The sequence below is a fragment of the Protopterus annectens genome, chromosome 12.part0, assembly GCF_019279795.1.
Source record: "Protopterus annectens isolate FY-2018-M chromosome 12.part0, PAN1.0, whole genome shotgun sequence".
NCBI classification, from domain to species: Eukaryota; Metazoa; Chordata; order Ceratodontiformes; family Protopteridae; genus Protopterus; species Protopterus annectens.
Window position 1 is genome coordinate 628,350,269 of NC_056746.1, and position 18,117 is coordinate 628,368,385.

The 18,117-nt window shown below is 38.8% G+C and overlaps 1 protein-coding gene across 2 annotated transcripts in view; it reads right to left on the reverse strand.

Annotated features, from left to right (window-relative positions):
* The window catches only part of CCP110 (centriolar coiled-coil protein 110), a 640,744-nt gene that overhangs the window by 482,794 nt on the left and 139,833 nt on the right, over nt 1–18,117 (reverse strand). Inside the window, exons 1-2 of one of the 2 annotated variants that reach the window (XM_044089755.1) lie at nt 10,274–10,366; nt 9,687–9,815 (exon numbers count right to left, since the gene is read on the reverse strand). In XM_044089755.1, coding sequence (XP_043945690.1) covers nt 9,687–9,815; nt 10,274–10,321 — 177 coding nt within the window. In that variant the 5' untranslated portion in view covers nt 10,322–10,366. Of the gene's footprint in view, nt 1–9,686; nt 9,816–10,273; nt 10,367–18,117 lie in introns of those variants that run through there. The other variant, XM_044089754.1, reaches the window with a different exon arrangement.

Sequence of the window (18,117 nt, forward strand, 5' to 3'; positions counted from 1 at the left end):
CAAAACACTTCTCAACTCCTCAGCCCCATTTTCATTTCCTCAACTACTGCATTCATTACTAATACAAATAAATACACACTCATTGGGCATTGCTGTTTTACACCTCTATTAATACTTATTTTCCCCATTTATCTATTTATCATAACCTGAATCCACAAATTTTCATAATGTTTGTCTGTTACATTAACTTTTTTCTTCTATACCATAAGCCTCTAAAATCTGCCACATTGCTTCATGACTCACTTTATCAAAGGCTTTAGCTGCATAATATTATTTTCTTTCAGTATCATCTCTACTTGTTTCACATATAATTAGCATTGTGTCACTTATCTTCTTTTTATACCAAAGACTCCTTCTCCTGCTACCTCATCCAACATTTTCTCCAACCTAGGGGAACACAGCAGTGATTCATTATCATATATATGAAAAAATTCCACACCAATGTCTATCTGACTATAAAAGGGCACATCAAAAACTTTGGAGATGAGTATAGCAAGAATGTTGCAGTTGCAGTAGTGGCCATGCAGCAGCATTCTGTAGTCCTTAGGGCCAACAATTCATGTAATTATGAGCAATGTGGCATCCAGTGCCATTTCACTAATCAAGAGATCACTGACAGCTTTAGAGTGGATCAGGACATTGTACACTACTTGGTCACTGTGTCAACCACACACATAATCAACAGGAATGCATGGCCCTTTCATACTTGTAGAGATAAAGATTCTACCTTCATGAAGCCTTTCATAGGCTAATTGGAGACATGCTGGATATTCACAGGCCTCCACCTCTAGAATACTCAAAATATTCCTTGAAATAATGCGTTTAGATTACTAGATGTGGATAAGCACATATGCTTAACTAGCATACCACAGAAGACAGTTAAAACCAAGCAAACCCTCCATGACATCACCCACCTCCCTGAGGTACTATGTGCCACAAACTGCACATATGTAACAATAAAGGCCTATCTGATACACAATAAGAAAAAAGACGGGCTACTTCATGTGAACTGCCAAGGAGTGTTGGATATTAGGGACAGTACAAACAACGTACATGCACAGCACCAAGATAGTTCACATGACTCACATATATGGCACCCCTCTCCAGTATACTGCAGCTTCTCAGATACTGAAATTCCACAGGACCATCTAATTAAGTGCAAATGCAATGGCTAGCATTAACATATACAACTACATTTATGCTGTATGTGTAAATATATTACCCTCCCCCAAACATGTATACAGTGTTACAAGTTAAACTGGGAATCTGCTGAAGCTCTGTTTTATGATACCCATACAGAACCCTCAGAGCAAGGCCAAATTCCATTATAGCACTGCATATGCAAAAATCCACAACACTGTACATCATGGGTTTAGCCTGCTCAAAGTCCACTTCTACTGCCTTGATATGTCAGGTGTGTGGGGGAGATTTCAGCATGAGCCTACTAGATCCTGCAGGATGTTCTTAGCATGTTGTATGCTCAGTAATATACCGGCAAGGAGACAAACTATGCAGCCCAGGATACTACGTTGACTTGGTTGTGCACACACACACACACACACACACACACACACACACACACACACACACACACAAAACCAACAACATACCTTCATCTACATCATTATCTGATAAGAATGTGATGGTACAACAATAAATGTCAGCAGCATGAGGTAGCTCAGCAAAGTGGTAACATCTATTACAAACTTACTGTCCTGATGAGCACAAATTGACAGTGCATTATCACACAGAACAAAAATGGCACATGCAGTGTTAGTATTCTGCTATGCTCACCAGTGCATGGTCAAGCCACATAGTATACAACACTGTCCCACACATATCAAACAGTAAGGCAAGTGGGCTGGGCAACGTCCTTATGTGTACAAGTGACTACAGACACAATAACACACATTTATCTACACATACTGGATGGAGGACATCTTACAGGAGATGAAGTTGGTCTGTGTAATAAACAATTTACTCCCACAGTGAGGAGGGGATACCACTATATAATTGTGACCTGCAGCCACTGTAGTAAGACTTGGGGTCTGCTCAATAGGAAAAGTGTGGGACTACAGGACTGTAAATTGAATGGAGTCCTCTTGTGAGGTGTCCTGTCAATGGAGGTAGAGTGTCATGATCATTCAAAGCAAATATGTCAGGGTATCACACACTCATCCAGATGCAGGTGAGGATTGTGTACCCCACAATGACCCCCTACTTGGCCACCCTTGTACATATCCTCCCTAACCTCTGACAATGCTGCCAGTGTGAGCGCAGTGGTGGCACCAAAAATCCTTATCCTCCCTCACCCATAGTGTGTGTGTCCCATGTCCAACCTTGTACCTCCCTATAACCATTTTTCCATATTTGTCTCTGTCCATCCTGTCTCTCTCCAGCTTAGCTTGTACACTTCTACACCTTTGTTTGAGTGTTGTGTGTATGAGTGTGTGTGTTCAAGCCTAGCCCTACATATTATTCTGAACCCCTTTCTTACTATTCCCCCTTTTGCTTTTTCTCAACATGTAGAAATGGGGCTTTATCCCTCCTGTCATCCACTTCTACATGCTGTGCTTGTGTGTGACCTCCTGCTTACTCTTCTCTTTTTTTCGTACTTTCCTATACACCCCTTCCCTCTAATGCATATGGCAGATGCTCACATATATGAATACCATAGCACTGCAGCTGCAACTACAACTACTGTATGGCTATGAAGCTTTCTGTGGCACACTTTACCTTCCTGCCAAGAAATGAGTTAACACAGGTTGATATCTGCATTGCTTTGTATTTGAGAAGTATTTGAAGGTTTACATTTTCTCTTATTGCAACATCATATAATGTGGCACACAACCGCTCTGTGGATAACGTCTTGTGTTCTTGGGTATGAGTTTCACTGTATGGATGGGCTACTTGCATAGTTTCACTGCACAGATGTATACATTTGCATCCTTGAGGTGCTACTTATTTACCTATCCTGCAGGGTATCTAACTACATACAAGCATTCCATGCCTCAGTTTGGATTTTTAATGTCATCCTCTGTTGCCACATATTACTGGTCAACCGCACACAGCCTCTACAAAAATGCAGCACATCTCTACAAGTCCCAGCCATAGTGAAACCACAAGCAATTCAATTTAACTTTCAAAAACAAGTGTATCTTTGCATACACACCTGCATTTCATTTTATTTATTTATTTTATTTATTTTACATTTATTTTACATTTGTTGACCGGGCTAGTCCAGCTGGATAATTTCCATTTTCAGTGGAGGCCCGGGAGAATTAAAACAAGGTTAAACATTTAAGCAACAATGCATACATTTTAGTGTAGTAGAAAATACAGCAAAAACAAATAGCCTAAGCTATATATTCATTATTTTTTTTTTTTTTTTTAGAACAGTACAGTAATTTAGTCATTTGAAATAGCAGGGAAAGATAGTGATTTTTACGTTGGGAGGTATGGCTGAAAAGAAGTCATTTAGTCTGGATTGGTACAGGAGCAGAGCCAGAAGTTGTTAAGATGTAATAGAAGTTGTTTTTTGAAAAGTTGAAAGGAGTCTAGTGAGGTAATGTGTGGGGGGAGGTTATTCCATATTTTCCCTATGGAGTTTGAAAATAGACAGTTACCTGCTGAATTTGTAATTCTAGTTGTGGTGACTTGTATCTTTTCGGCAGATCGCAACTGTTTCAAGTTTTTGTAGGGAGTAAGGAGGTTACTGAGAGCTGGTGTTTTTGTTGGTTGATAAAGAATGTTATGTGTAATTAAGAGTTGTTGATAGATAAGCTTGTTAGGTAGTTCTAACCATTGTAATTGTTTTAAGTTATTACAGTGGTGAGTTCTGTACTGGGATGCTGTGGCAAAACGGGCTATGTTATGATAGGATGTAGTTAGTTTTTTCAGGCTACCTTTAGAGATGGTGTAAATAGAGGAAGCATACAGTAGGGTGGAGATAAGATGTGATTGAGCTAATGTGGTCCGTAGGAAGGGTTTTATTCTGTACAGTGAACCTTTTTATTTACTGCTTTTATAGTGTTATTGATATGACAATCATAGTTAAGATTATTATCAATAGTAACACCAAGCAGTTTGGTAGTAGAGTCTGGGGAGATAAGAGAATTGTCAGCTGCAGTAATAGTAAAATTTAGTTGAGGAGATTTGTGGGTAGGTGAGAATAGTAATAGTTTTGTTTTCTTGGAGTTGAGAAGGAGACATCTTTTTGAGAACCATTGTTCAACGGTTGAAAAGGTAGATTGTGTGAGTGACTGGAGTTCAGATTGGTGGGAGCTGTACAGATGATGGTAGAATCATCTGCATATTGTATGCAGGTAGTGTTATGGATAGATGATTGAAGATCATTAATAAAGATAGAGAATAAGAGTGGGCCTAATATTGATCCTTGAGTTACTCCTAAGGAGATAGGTAGTAGAGCAGATAGAGAATTTTTCCAGAGTACTGCTTGTTGTCGGTTTTCAAGGTAGGATGAGAACCACGTTAAGGAGGAAAAATCCAAGGCAAGTGAGTTTAGTATGTGTAGGAGAAGTTTATGGTTGACCATGTCTTTGACAGGTCTAGGAAAAGAGAAGCAGTTAGTTTGTTATTATACAGTTTATTGTGTTAGTAAAGGAAAGTAGTGCAGTGGTCGTACTATGTGAGGGTCTAAATCCATGTTGAGTGTTTGCTAGTAGGTTATTTTGAAGGAGATGGTTAAGTAGTTGTTTGTGTATACATTTTTCCATGATTTTAGCTAGTGAAGATAACAGTGCTATTTAGTTAGAGAGGTCAGTGGATTTGCCTCCTTTATGTAAAGGTATGATGTGTGATATCTTCCAGATTGCTGGAAAATCACTTTTTTTTATGGATCTGTTTATTAGGATCGAAACAGGGTAGGCTATAGCTTTGCTGCTACCTGAAGGAATTCAGCAGTAAGCTTATCTACTGAGAGGGTAGTGGGTTTAAGTTTTTGTAAGAGAGATTGTATGTAGGAGGTGGGTATGGGTTGAAGTTGAAGGGAAGGAATGACGTTGTCGGTGTTACTTAAGATCAGTTGGGAAGCATCAGGGGATAAATGGCTTGCTAGTGTTTGTATGGAAGTAGTAAAGAAGCTATTGAAGTTATTGGCTATTAAAGAGGGATTATCAGGGTCTAGATTCTGTGGGTTAGGTGTTACTATTTTACCTGAGGTAAGTAGATGATTGATAGTAGACCAGAACCTTTTTGGTTCTTTTTTTGTGGATTGCTGAAGTTCTACATAGTAGTTCTTTTGTCTGAAATAATAGCATTTTTGGTTTTGTTTCTCAGCTCTCTAAAGGTTTGATAGTCTGTTGGGTTTCTAGAGGAGCCATTTCTTCCAAGATTTTTTTAAGCCTGATCTTTTGTTTAGTATTAGAGGTAAGCCAGGGTGCTGTTCTGGTCTTTATTCTAATGGTACAACTTGGGGCATGGTGGTTTAGGATTGTAAGGAATGCTGAGTTGAAATATTCTATGGCTTTGTTGAGAGAGAGGTGCTTTAGAGGGGTCCAATTGTATTGTGAGAGTTCTGTTTGAAATCTTTGGGGATTAAATTGTTTCTTTGAATATAGTGTTCTATGTGAGGTAGGTAAGTTTTGATGAGTTTTAGCTCTAATGACATATGTGAGGGAGTGATCGCTAAGGTCATCAGGAAGGATGCCAGTTTTGTAGCTTTGTGAGGGGGAGTTTGTAAGAACCCAGTCTAAGGTGGTTTCTTTTTGCTTGTTTTATTTATTCTAGTGGCACTATCAATTAGTTGTTTGAAACCAAAAGGTTTAAATGGGAAGTAGGGTTAGCATTGTTACAAGATTTCCAGTCAATGTTAAAGTCTCCAAGAAGTAGTGTTTCTTGGGGGAGGTAATTTGAGAGTTGTTCAAGAAGTTGTTCTAATGTGGGGATATTATTTCCTGGAGGCAGATAAGCACAAATGATGTTTATTGATTTAGTGGTATTAATTTGAACTCTAGAGCAGATTATTTCGACATTATTGTTTTGGGTAAGAGCAAGGTCAAGAAGAGTAAGCTTCAGGTTAGATTTATATAGGATAGCTACTTCACCTCCTTTCTTGGAGGTGCGATCAAGTCTAACAATGTTATATCCAGGTGGGGTAATTTCAATATCTTTAATAGATGGTTTTAGCCAGGTTTTAGTTTCATATTTTTGCGATGAAAATTAATTATATTCGCTTATGATTTAATCTATTGCAATATGTCTAATTTTACACTCACAGTTTTCCATAACTGTGGCACTTAATCCCTTTAAAATTACATACTTGTGAAGAATCATTTTTGTTACGTCAATAGCAGAACTTTTTATCTTTTCCATAATATGACATTAATTTGTACCTTGTGCTATCTCAACTGTTACTTACAGCTATCTAATTAATTAGAAAACACAAAAAGAAAAATCTAGCAAATCTAGATTTTCCACTGTGTGATACCTTAAACCTCTTGTAACAGAGGCAACATGGGATATATGCAAATTACACTTTAAGGATATCAGGTATTTCAGCTAAATGGCAATACTGCATGTCCATGACTTTTTCTTTTACCTTTAAGTTATTTATGGACAATTTCAAGCCAATAAAGCCAAACCCTTCTAGTTGTGGATATGCATGTTTCTGCCTTCTTATGGCATCATCAGCACAGCATAAGAGGAATGTATATAATCTTGGGGAAGGAGGGTGGCCTAATGGTTAAGGTGATTGCCTTACAAACACAAGGTGCAGGGTTTGAGTCTCACAAGGGATAATTGGCTAGGCTTAAAATGGCTCACAAGGGCAGTTAGCCTAGTACTAACCTATGAACCTATGTTTGACTTTTGGAAACACAGGGTTGTCGTACCCAACTGATATCCATAAACATAAGAGTGTCTATAAAATATCCCAACTAGCAAACTAAAACAATGCCCAACCAACAAACTAAAACAATGCCCACCCAACAAACGAAAACACCCTTATGTTTATGGATATCAGTTGAGTATGACAACCCTGTGTTTCCAAAACTCAAACATTCCTCTTATGCTGTGCTGATGATGCCATAAGAAGGCAGAAACATGCATGTCCATAGCTAGAGGGGTTTGGCTTTTACTGGCTTGAAATTATCCATAAATAGACTTAAAAATAAAAGTAAAAGAAAAACTCATGGACATTCAGTATTGCCATTTAGCTGAAACACCGGATATCCTTAAAGGGTAATTTGCATATATCCCCATGTTGTCTCTGACACAAGAGGTTTAAGGCATCACACAGTGGAAAGTCTAGCTTTGCTAGATTTTTGTTTTTGTGTTTTTTAACCAGTTGGTTTTCCTGTGTGGCCTTATTACTCATTGTTTTAGTCTCAATAATTAAGGAAGACCTTGGAAACTTTTAATTCAGTTCAGATAGTAGTTGTATCAGATTGAACAGCACTATATCGAAGCTCACATCATCAAACCAGCTTTTCACCAAAATGCCAGCATTGCTTGTGGTTGGATGTTTGCCCTTTCCCCAATGTTGAGTGAGCTCAGAGTTGATATGTGCAATATGGGGTGAAGTGCAGGATGGGCTTGCTGCCCTGCAAAAAAAGATGTTTTTGCTTTATTAGCATTTCAGTGAAAACCCAGTTTAATGATGTGAGCTTTGATATAGTGCCATTTGATGATCATATACTATATTTCGACATAAACTGGGATAGTTTTTACATGGCCAATTGCACTGCTTAATACACACAGAAGGAAATGTTAACAAGAATGAATGACAGCTTGTACAGAATTATCTTGTAGCTTTTTAGCACAGGATGATAGCCCTCAGTGATGAGACTGGGGGCATCGATCCTAGCTTAACAGCACTTGGACATAATGCCGACAGACATTATGAATCTTTCCAGCCTTACTTCACTATATATTACTTGTGGGGGCAAGGCATGGATAAGGCATAAAACAAAAAAATATCCATATGACAAGAAGTATGATACTACGCTGGGATGTCTCTCCTCTCTGACTACAGGACAAATACTGGATTAGGTCCTTGAAGGGATTAGCTGGCTGTAAGCATCCAGCACTGAAGAGAGGAGCCAGTGGCAGCTAGTGGTCAGCTACAAAGACAGCAAAAACATTGCGGATCTATCCTTCACTGTGTCTGATGTTCACAGGATGAAGAAGACAGCAGACGTGGCACACACACATATACATCTTTGAAAGGAATGTTTTCTTTCTGAAGTGTGCTTTAATGTCACATTTCCCAGCATTACAGTGCTCAGGGAAGGAAGATGGAAATGCAGTACTGAAAAGAACTGGAGGGGGATGTACAAACTGCAGTCCTTAAAAGAAAAGTGGTCCCCTGAACATTTGAACCGGGAGGCCATTTACTTTAGAAAGCAATCAGTTTAGACTTTTTCATGAACCATTTCCATGGAAACACAAAAGGTTTTCTTTCAGTTATTGAAAGCACAGACCAATGAGCTAGGGGGAGGATGTAACTGGTTTAAACAGTGTCATCTAACTGTCACATAAATAGATAATGACCATTTTGGTTAGTGGTCCTTAGAGTATAAGGACTAGTCCCATTGGGGGATGTCACAGCCACTGTTCAGCACACAGCAGGAAATGTCTGACCACTTTACATTAATATACAGTTAGTCTGTGTGTGTTAAACGTACTTACATTGCACAATAAGAAATAATCTCAGTAAACAGTGGCTCACAGGTAGAGCTTTTGCATAGGGCCAGTCTTCAGTGGAGTGACTTTGCTTTGGAATATAACTGTTGTTGATACTCGTATATTCAGAATACAGCCTTAAATAGCAAAAGTAGTACACCAGTAGTATCTGCTACAGTTTGGAGTTTTGCAGCACCTCAGATTGCCCCACAAATAAAGCATTTGAACTGGTTTCTGTTTTAGTTATTAGAATTAAATAATAATATGTTTTACTTAACTACAGTATTCTTGCACAGTACATACTACACACACACACACACACCTGTTACAGGTGCCATAAGAAATTAAATTTCATTCTTTAGCATCCTTTTTTAAAGTAAGCTAGTAGTTCTGTTGAAAAAAGTTAAAGCAAGAAGAATTCTATTACAACCATTAACACCACGTACTCCAAATGACAAAGAATGATGTAATCCTAGAAAAGATAATTATGGAATAAAGCTGGGAGATAATATACAACTTCACCGAGTGTTTCAATCATTTTTACTATCCATACTGAAGTTATTACAATCATTAACACCACATGTGTAGAATGACTGTATAACGGTAGAAAAGCTAATTATGAAATAAAAGTGAGAGAAAATATACGTCGCCTAGTGTTTCAATTATTTTTTTACTATACATATTAATGCTTACGTACGTAAAACAAAATCTATGGTCCACCAAATAAGTTTGGACAGTTATTCGACATTTCATCAGGTATGTTCTCTTATAAAGCTATATGGAAAATCCATTAACAGCAACAGTTCTTCAAATAATGGATGACAGATAATTCTTCAGTTTTCAACAAAGGGCAGGTGCTTGGCTAAACAGCTGCTAAACCTTAAGTACACAGTGAACCAAACCCCTTGTCAACACTTGTGGAGGGACATCCTGATGTTCAAGATTTTTTTTTTGCAACTAGACTGCCCAGAATTTTAAAGTCGCTATGCACATATGGAAGTCATCAGTTCATACACGGTACATTTTCAGTGAACAAAGCCCACCTGTACACTTTCCAGAATTGCCTGCACACGGTTTAGCAAGGAGTTTTTCTTGGCATTTTGTCTCATCACCTCTACATCAACAGCCTTCTGTTTGTACTGCTGCATCTCTTTTTTTCTCTCAAGGCTTAGCTGAAAAAAACAAACAAAAAAACAGGTTACTTTAAGTACAGTGCACAGCAAGCAAACAGTGAAGCATTCTGTTATTCAAATGTAAGCTTTTCTAAAAAAGAAAGACCAACTATACACGCATTCAAAGATGCTTCAAAATCTTTACCAAGTCATTTAAATCTAAAGTGGCTATCTGTATATAAATGTACAGATTACTTTCCAATAGTAAATATCCTCCCCCACTACGTAAAGTTATTCAACTTCTCACACATGCTATTACTAATTAAATAAACACAGCGTCTACCCTTTCAAGAACATTTTAAGCCACTAGCCATATTCTGCCTTGCATTTTGTAGACACTTCTTCAAAATCTGTGCAGTAAGCAAATTATCTTACTGCCTTAAGTTGTTTACTCCGCATAGGTGTCACTATTATTATTCTGTTATTATTCACATTAATTCAAATGTGTTAGTTCCTACCTGCATATTGAACAGAGGAAGACCAGTGAAATCCACAGTACACACCATGAAGTCTTTAAAAATGTCTTAAAAGCCATAAATTCTATGTGACTCGTCTTTCAGTAGTCTGGCTATCTGAAAACTGGTCTAAATCAACCAGATGATTGTATGTCAAGTAATTACAACTTAGAACAAGCTCCACCTCTCTTAGGCTCCAGGTGGTAAATGTAATAATGCAAACAAGCTGTTGTCCAAAATAGCCATGACAGACTGACAATTCCAGTTTACAAATCATGATGAGCAACTTTCTTGAACTTCACTCATGCTGTGTTTAAAGCCAACACAGTGTTAGTAAAATGTGAAATGGCAGGTTTTCAAAATGTATTACAGTCACCCTCACAATATGTGTTTGTGATAGTATGTCACACATTTAAGAGTAGTTTTTAATACATACACACACACTATTTCATGAACATGGACACAGCAATTTTGTGCATGTATAGTTATGTACTTACAAAAATGAGAAATATGTTTGAACTCCTGCAAGAAAAAAATAGTTCTAGGTCATCAGACCTGTCTTAAAATGTACAGCAATTTAAACACAAAAAAATATTCTAGGAAAACACAAAAAACAGTGATTCAATTTAATGTCTGTTCTAAAGAAATCAGAAAAACTCATTTGGGAATCAGGTTTTATTTTGGCATACAAGAAACTTGGATTTTGTAATGGATCCAACTTAAGGACTGAAAATCTCATGGCCAGCTCTCACCAGTGGTTGCATGTAGGGAGAGTAGGGACCAATTCCCTCTAGAAATACAAGCAGAAGGTTTGTTTTGTAAGATTTTATCTCCAGTTGACAGAGTCAGCTTAACAAAAGACATTTTCTTGGTTGGTTAATACTTTTATCAGTACCTTAACATCAATCAATTGCCAGCTACTAGAACAACTTCCACTAGATGAAGCCATATCCTTCCTCAATAGCACTTTCCTAGATATACTTAACAACCATGCCCCTATTACAAGAGGTGAATTCAATCCAGCTCCTTGGTTAACAAAACAAAGCTGCTAATGACAAATAGAGACAAAGTCTAGAGTCAATGGAAACAAAACATTTTACAGACAGCTTAGATATCAGGCCAAAAATAATGTCAAGTCAGATAAAAGATTTTACCACACCAATCAACAAAATACAGGTCATACTAACCCCTAAAACATTTTGGCCATCAATTAAAAAAAAACTCATCCACCCAGGAAACATAATGCAACCAACTCCCACAACAACCAACTTCATATACGCTAGTCAATTCAATATTTCTTCATTTAAACACAATCCTCACTCTTAAAGAAGAAAACCTACATTTTCCCACTTCAGAAAGATGGGCACTCTACAGACTTCAACTATTGTCCCATTACTGCCCTCTCCCCCTAATCAAAATCCTAGAGAAATGCATCCATCACCACCTACTAAAATCTATACTGGAAAATAATTTACTTCCTCCTATCCAACACAGCTTACATCCAAATCACAGTACCAAAACTGCACCCCTCAATTTCTGCAGTCACATTAACCAGCGCCATAACACAGGAAAATTAGTATCAGCAGTATTCACTGATCTGTCCAAAGTCTTTGATACAGTGTCCCACCCTAAATTTCTTAACAGACTCTTCTACCTTGGACTAGATTGTCCATCCCAGTTGTGGTTCTCCAGTTACTTATCTGACAGACACCTGGCAGTGAAATGGACTACCGACATCTCCTCCTGCCTTCCTATATCAGTAGGGGTTCCACAAGATTCCATCCTAGGACACCTCTTGCTTAACAGTTTTATTGATGACCTAAATCAACCAAACACCTCTATAGTACGGTATGCAGATGATTCAACACTCATCTGTTCAGCTAAAACTACTGAAAAGTTACAGCAACTAACCCTTCTCTCTGTAGAGGCTTAGCTCCATTATTCCCAGCTTCTACTGAACTCTCCCCAAAAAGAAACTCTTCTTTCCTCCTAAAACACTCCAAGAGAACAAACCCAAGTTCACCATAATCTTTTCCAATAACACCACAATGGAAACTGTTTAACACTCCAAGCTGTTAGGAATACTTGTTGTGTTATGTCTTTCGGCTTATCCCGGTTAGGGGTTGCCACAGCAGAACTCCAGTCCGCTAATGTTTCATAGTGGATTTTTACATGCCGAGTTACCAGCTCTGACGCACAACCTTCAATGAAGGCACGCCCATTCATGCATGCCTCCACACAGAAGACGCTCTAGCTGAGAATCGAACGGGACAACGTCTGGCTGTGAGGCGACAACGCTACTGCAGCACCACTACCGCGGATCTGTTAGGAATACTAATTGATGAAAATATGAAATTTGTTACGAATACTAATTGATGAAAATATGAAATTTGATCTCCACGTACATCCGCGGTGGTGCAGCGGTAGCGTTGTTGCCTCACAACAAGAGGTTCTCCCATTCGACTCTCGGATGGAGTGCGGGGAGTGCCTTCTGTGTGGAGTCTGCATGTCCTCCCCGTGGCTGGGTGGGTGTTCAAAAGACATGCGTAAATGGGCGTGCCTTCGTTGAAGGTTGAACGTCGAGCTGGCACCTCGGCATTCATCAAAATCTACTGCCAATCATTAGCGGACCGGAGTTCCACTGTGGCGACCCCTAACTGGGAAAAGCCGAAAGATAACACATGAAATTTGATCTCCACATAAAAGAAACAGTTAAAAAAATCAAAAACTTGAAAAAAAAACTTGGTCAACTCTACAGAATTAACCCCATTTTAACTGAAGAAGCAAAAGTATGTATACCTACAGCGGACCTATTTCCAACCATTCTGTACAGGGGACCCCATACTTATCAGTCTACAAATCACCCAAGTTAATCAACTAGAACATTGCTATAACAAAACTGCAAAAATCACCGCTAACCTAACATACATGTCACACCATTACCTGGCCCTAAAAAGCTTTTCTGGTTACAACTCCCTCACTGCTTCTTTTACTCTCAACAAAATATGACACATACTCTACTAAACAACCCTGAAAAATGCCCAAGCCTAGCCAATATTCTTACTCAGTATATTCCAAACAGAACCCTATGATCAAGACTTACTAAGCATGACCAAATCAACTACCTTAGCAGTAGACTCTCTATTCTCATGTCATGTCTCAAAAACTTGGAATGCCATTTCATTCCCTACAAGGGTACACGCTTCACACAAATCCTTTAAAAAGTCCTAAAATACATCTCAGGGATAACTGGACTGGTTCTTGCTCCACCGCTGTCTAAAATACTATTTCTTCTCACTTAATCCTGTATTACCTACTCAAGCTTTTATTTTCTTTTAACCCAAGCTGATATTCTATGCTCTCTCTCATTACTACATCTTCTGCTCTGGCTATCTTATTCTGCTTGTGGTCTATAATCTTTCTCAATTCACTGTGTAAGGTGCATTCACTGTTATTGTTAAATTTTGCTGAATGTATGTTGCTCATATGAATTTATAATTTGCTGAATTTTCTGGTGTGCGAATATTTTGAAAATTGTACTGTATTTATTGTTGTGTGTAAATTTATGTAGCACTTTTCTCTTCAGGCCTCTGCTGAAAAGGGGGTCTGCCCAGCTATCCCAGTAAAGAAATGCAAATAAACAAGTTAGGTTCTACCATTATAATAGCAAAGACACTTGAAGAAGCATGAACAGAAAGGACAGACAGTGTGGAAGTTAGATCTTAGAAGTTCTGTAGTGAAATAATGTGATACATCCAGTTTGACGTTAATGACTCCTTAACAGACTACATTTTATATATATATATATATATATATATATATATATATATATATATATATATATATATATATATATATATATGTATATATGGGTCTACTTTGTTTGATTGAAAGGTCATTTCAGTGAATTTGAATTCACCCTGACCAAAATTGCTGAAAGCTCAAATTAATGAAAACTAATTTCACCGAATCTCATTTCACTGAAGTGAAGTACTGGCACTGTGTAGAGTACTGTAAGGCAAGTAAAAGGTATATGCCCTTTTCCCCACTGTAGTGTGATCCTGGAGTTAGTATATATAGTTAGGGGAGTGTGGGGGGCACATTGGGGGGTGTGAGGTGCGAAGCCCCCACTTAGTTTTGGTATATATTGTCTTCTGGAAAGAGTTAATCATTGGTGTTGTAAGTGTGCATGTCTATGGTTTAAAATGTACAGTTTTGAAGCTTTCAGTGAAATATAATATAAAGGGCGGCCACGGTGGTGCAGTGGTTAGCATTGCCGCCTCACAGCAAGAGGTTCTCCGGTTCGATCCCTGGCTGGGGTGCCTTCTGTGCGGAGTCTGCATGTCCTCCCTGTGGTCGCGTGGGTTTCCTCCGGGTGCTCTGGTTTCCTCCCACATCCCAAAGACATGCTTCAGGTGGATTGGACACTCTAAATTGGCCCTAGGTGTGCGTGTGAGTGTGCCTTCTGTGGAAGGTTGGGCGCCGGGCTGGCAACTCGACACTGTAAAACTCCACTGCCAATAAATGTGCGGACAAGGTGATCCGCTGTGGCAACCCCTAACCGGGAAAAGCCGAAAGAAGAAGAAGAAGAAGTGAAATATAATATAAAACTAAACTAGGTGGGAGTTAGTTACTTCCTAACTATATATAGTAACTCCGGGATCACACTACAGTGGGAAAAAGGGCATATGCCTTGTACTTGCCTTACAGTACTCTACACAGTGCCAGTACTTCACTTCAGTGAAATGAGATTCGGTGAAATGAGTTTTCAGTAATTTGAGGTTTCAGCAATTTGGTCAGGATGAATTCAAATTCAGGAAATTAGTTTTCAATGAAACAAAGCAGACTTATACATACGAATCTAATTTCATATCCTGAATTACCAAAATCCTGAATGACACAATCATGAGACCACAACATCGACAGTTAAATTTACTGAAAATTCAAAATCTCGACATTTAAAATATAAAAAAATAAATAAATAAGCACAAGTAATGATACTGCCCTCCACCAATACAAAACACAATAACAAATTAAAGCAAATATACTTCATATTTCTATATGTTTAAGCAGGGGTGCAAGCCCCCTAAGCCACCCTATGCCCCTCACACCCCCCCTGCTAATGAAATATATCAACTCCGAGATTGTACTACAGCAAACAAAACAGTAAATATTACATTCTGGACTGTACGGTGATCTTAATTCAATTCAACTGTGCACAACTCAAGTACTACACTGCATACTTTAAAAATCCAGATAGATTACCAAACAAGTAAATAATAACACATGTATCTCTCACAATATACTGATGTTTTGCTTTAACTTACTACTTCAACAGCAACTCCTACCTAACTTAAAACATCATAAGATCATATGTCTGCAACACTTTAACAACTACTACTACAACTACATAAACACCTGTAACTGTAATTTATCCTTCCCGTTCGCACACAGAACACAGAAATCTTTTCACTAACACACTCGGTTCCATACACTAAACCTACTATTCAATAATGACAACTTGCTTTTCTTTTTCATATGCTATATATTTCTACACATTGCCAATGATTCACTGCTCCAAACTTAACATCCTCCATGCTGTTTACCTTCACAAACTGCAAACCTTAAAGGGATAGTGCACAAATAACCAGTACACCGTTTAACTATTAACAGCATTTAGGCATTCAGCCATTCAAGATTTTAAACTTTTGGTGCAGCCAACTTTCGACATTATGGTCTCATGATTGTGTCATTCGGGATTTTAGTAATTCAGGATATGAAAGTAGATATATTACATATGAATACACACACACACACACACACACACACATAAAGGATCATAGGAGGTTAGTAGGCTAATGGCCCCAGGCCCCTTACAAGCCTAGCCAAGTTCAACTCGTGTTCTCAAGGGTGTCTGGTTCAAGCAGACACTAAAATCACCACCTATTGCCCCTGTCAAACAGGGACACAGGTGGAATCCTTGAGGTAAATTTCCAGTTACCCATCCAATCGTCCAATCCAAAGTGCGCTTAAATAGGGCTAATGAGGGGCTTTAAAATGAATGGGAAGCTTGTTCCAAAGGTGTGGCAACTTCTGTGAGACAAAATTGTCTCTCCAACAAATTCTGCTGATGTCACATACCAGGTTAAGGTCCTATGAGTGAGTCACCTGTGTGCATATTGACTTCCAAATGTGCAGCATTTACATTAAACCTGGGTCAGAGATTGTTCTACATGCAAGGCGCAGGTCGTCTCCGAGTAGTCTGTATGACACAGAGTAAAGTGACAATGATTTCAGTCTGTCCACATAAAACAGATCTTGAATACCCTGAATTTTCTTTCTAAGGAACCTTTGTGGTCTCTCCAATTGCTGCAGGTGTTTGGAAAGGAATATACCAAAGAGAGCGTCGTATTGTATTATTGGTCTGATGAGAGAAGAGTACAGGGGGTTATAACCTCTTTTTTCTGGAGGCAATGCCCTGATGATTTGTTCCATGGTCTTGCAGATAAGTCTGGTCAGGCTAATGGGTCTATAGTTCCCAGGGTCCGTGGTTGCACCCACTTTGTGAAAAGGAATGACGGTAGTTGTTTTCCATTCTACTGAGATAAAGCCAGTGTTTAGGCTGCCATTGAAAAGCGTGCTGAGTGGGTGATGCTAATTCCTATTTTAACCCATGTATAGCACAGCCCAGGAGGCATCATTTAAGACCTGCTCCTCGGATATACTAGGTGGAGGATAGATGTCGGGGATGCTTTGGGGTATATGTGGTGGGGTCAGGGAAGTGAAATTTTCACTGAAACGGTCAGCCATCAGGTTTGCTATATTCACAGGTTCTATATATGAAGTACCATTAACGATGAGTTCAACACATATTTGGGCCTTACGTTTGAGGTTACGGATGTAACTAAAGAATGCCTTGTGGCTGTCTTTAGTTAGCGAAGTTAAGATGGATTCATAGTTAGCTTTTGAGGACTTCACTAGGAGTCTTATTTGCTTGGTTAAGTTGAGAAGGGAGTGTTTACAGTTTTGAGACCGTTCCTTCCTACTCTTACACAGCAACTTCTTTCTCCTGTTGTACAGTCTGTTAATGGCAGTTGTTCACCAGGCAGTTTTGCTTTTCCTTGAAGATCTTGTTTTGGTTCTATCAGGTACGGCAGAGTCAATACAATTGTACAGGTACTTGTATAAAGCATTGGTGTATAACTCGGGGGGGGGGTGCTTGGTTCCCCATGTTGGTGAGTAACAGGTCCACAATGTTTGAGTTCCTTGTGGGTGTGTCCACCAGCTGGTCTGAAGCATTGGAGTTAATGAAGTCCAGGAACCTTTGGGCAAGTGAGTTAGAACACATATAATTTACCCAGTCTATGGACGGGTAATTAAAGTCATTCAAAACCTAGGTGTTTGGTTGTATCTTGATTGACACAAGTAGATCCAAGTAGGCTGAGTGGATGTCCTGAATCATGGAGGGGATCCATAGCTGGCAATGACCTGAAAAGGGGTCTTACCTACAGTCAACTGCATCTGAAGTAATTCAAGGGAATCATGCTGTTTAACCAATCTAGAGGTGTATTTATCTTAATGAATATTGACACATCACCTCCTTTAGTTCTCACCCCTTCAGTGTGTGGTCTGAACGTGTGGAAGGAAATGTAACCCAGTATAGTTGGGGTACTCTCTGCAGCCTTAAACCAGGTCTCAGTGACTGCACAAATGTAAGCATCTTCCAGGGTGAGGACTGCTTCCAGTGAGTGCAGTTTCTGGTTTAGATGTAGTGTTTAGCAGCATAACCTTGAGGTTGTTTTTAGAGGGAATTTTTACATCAGAAATTTTGTTATTCTCACATTGCC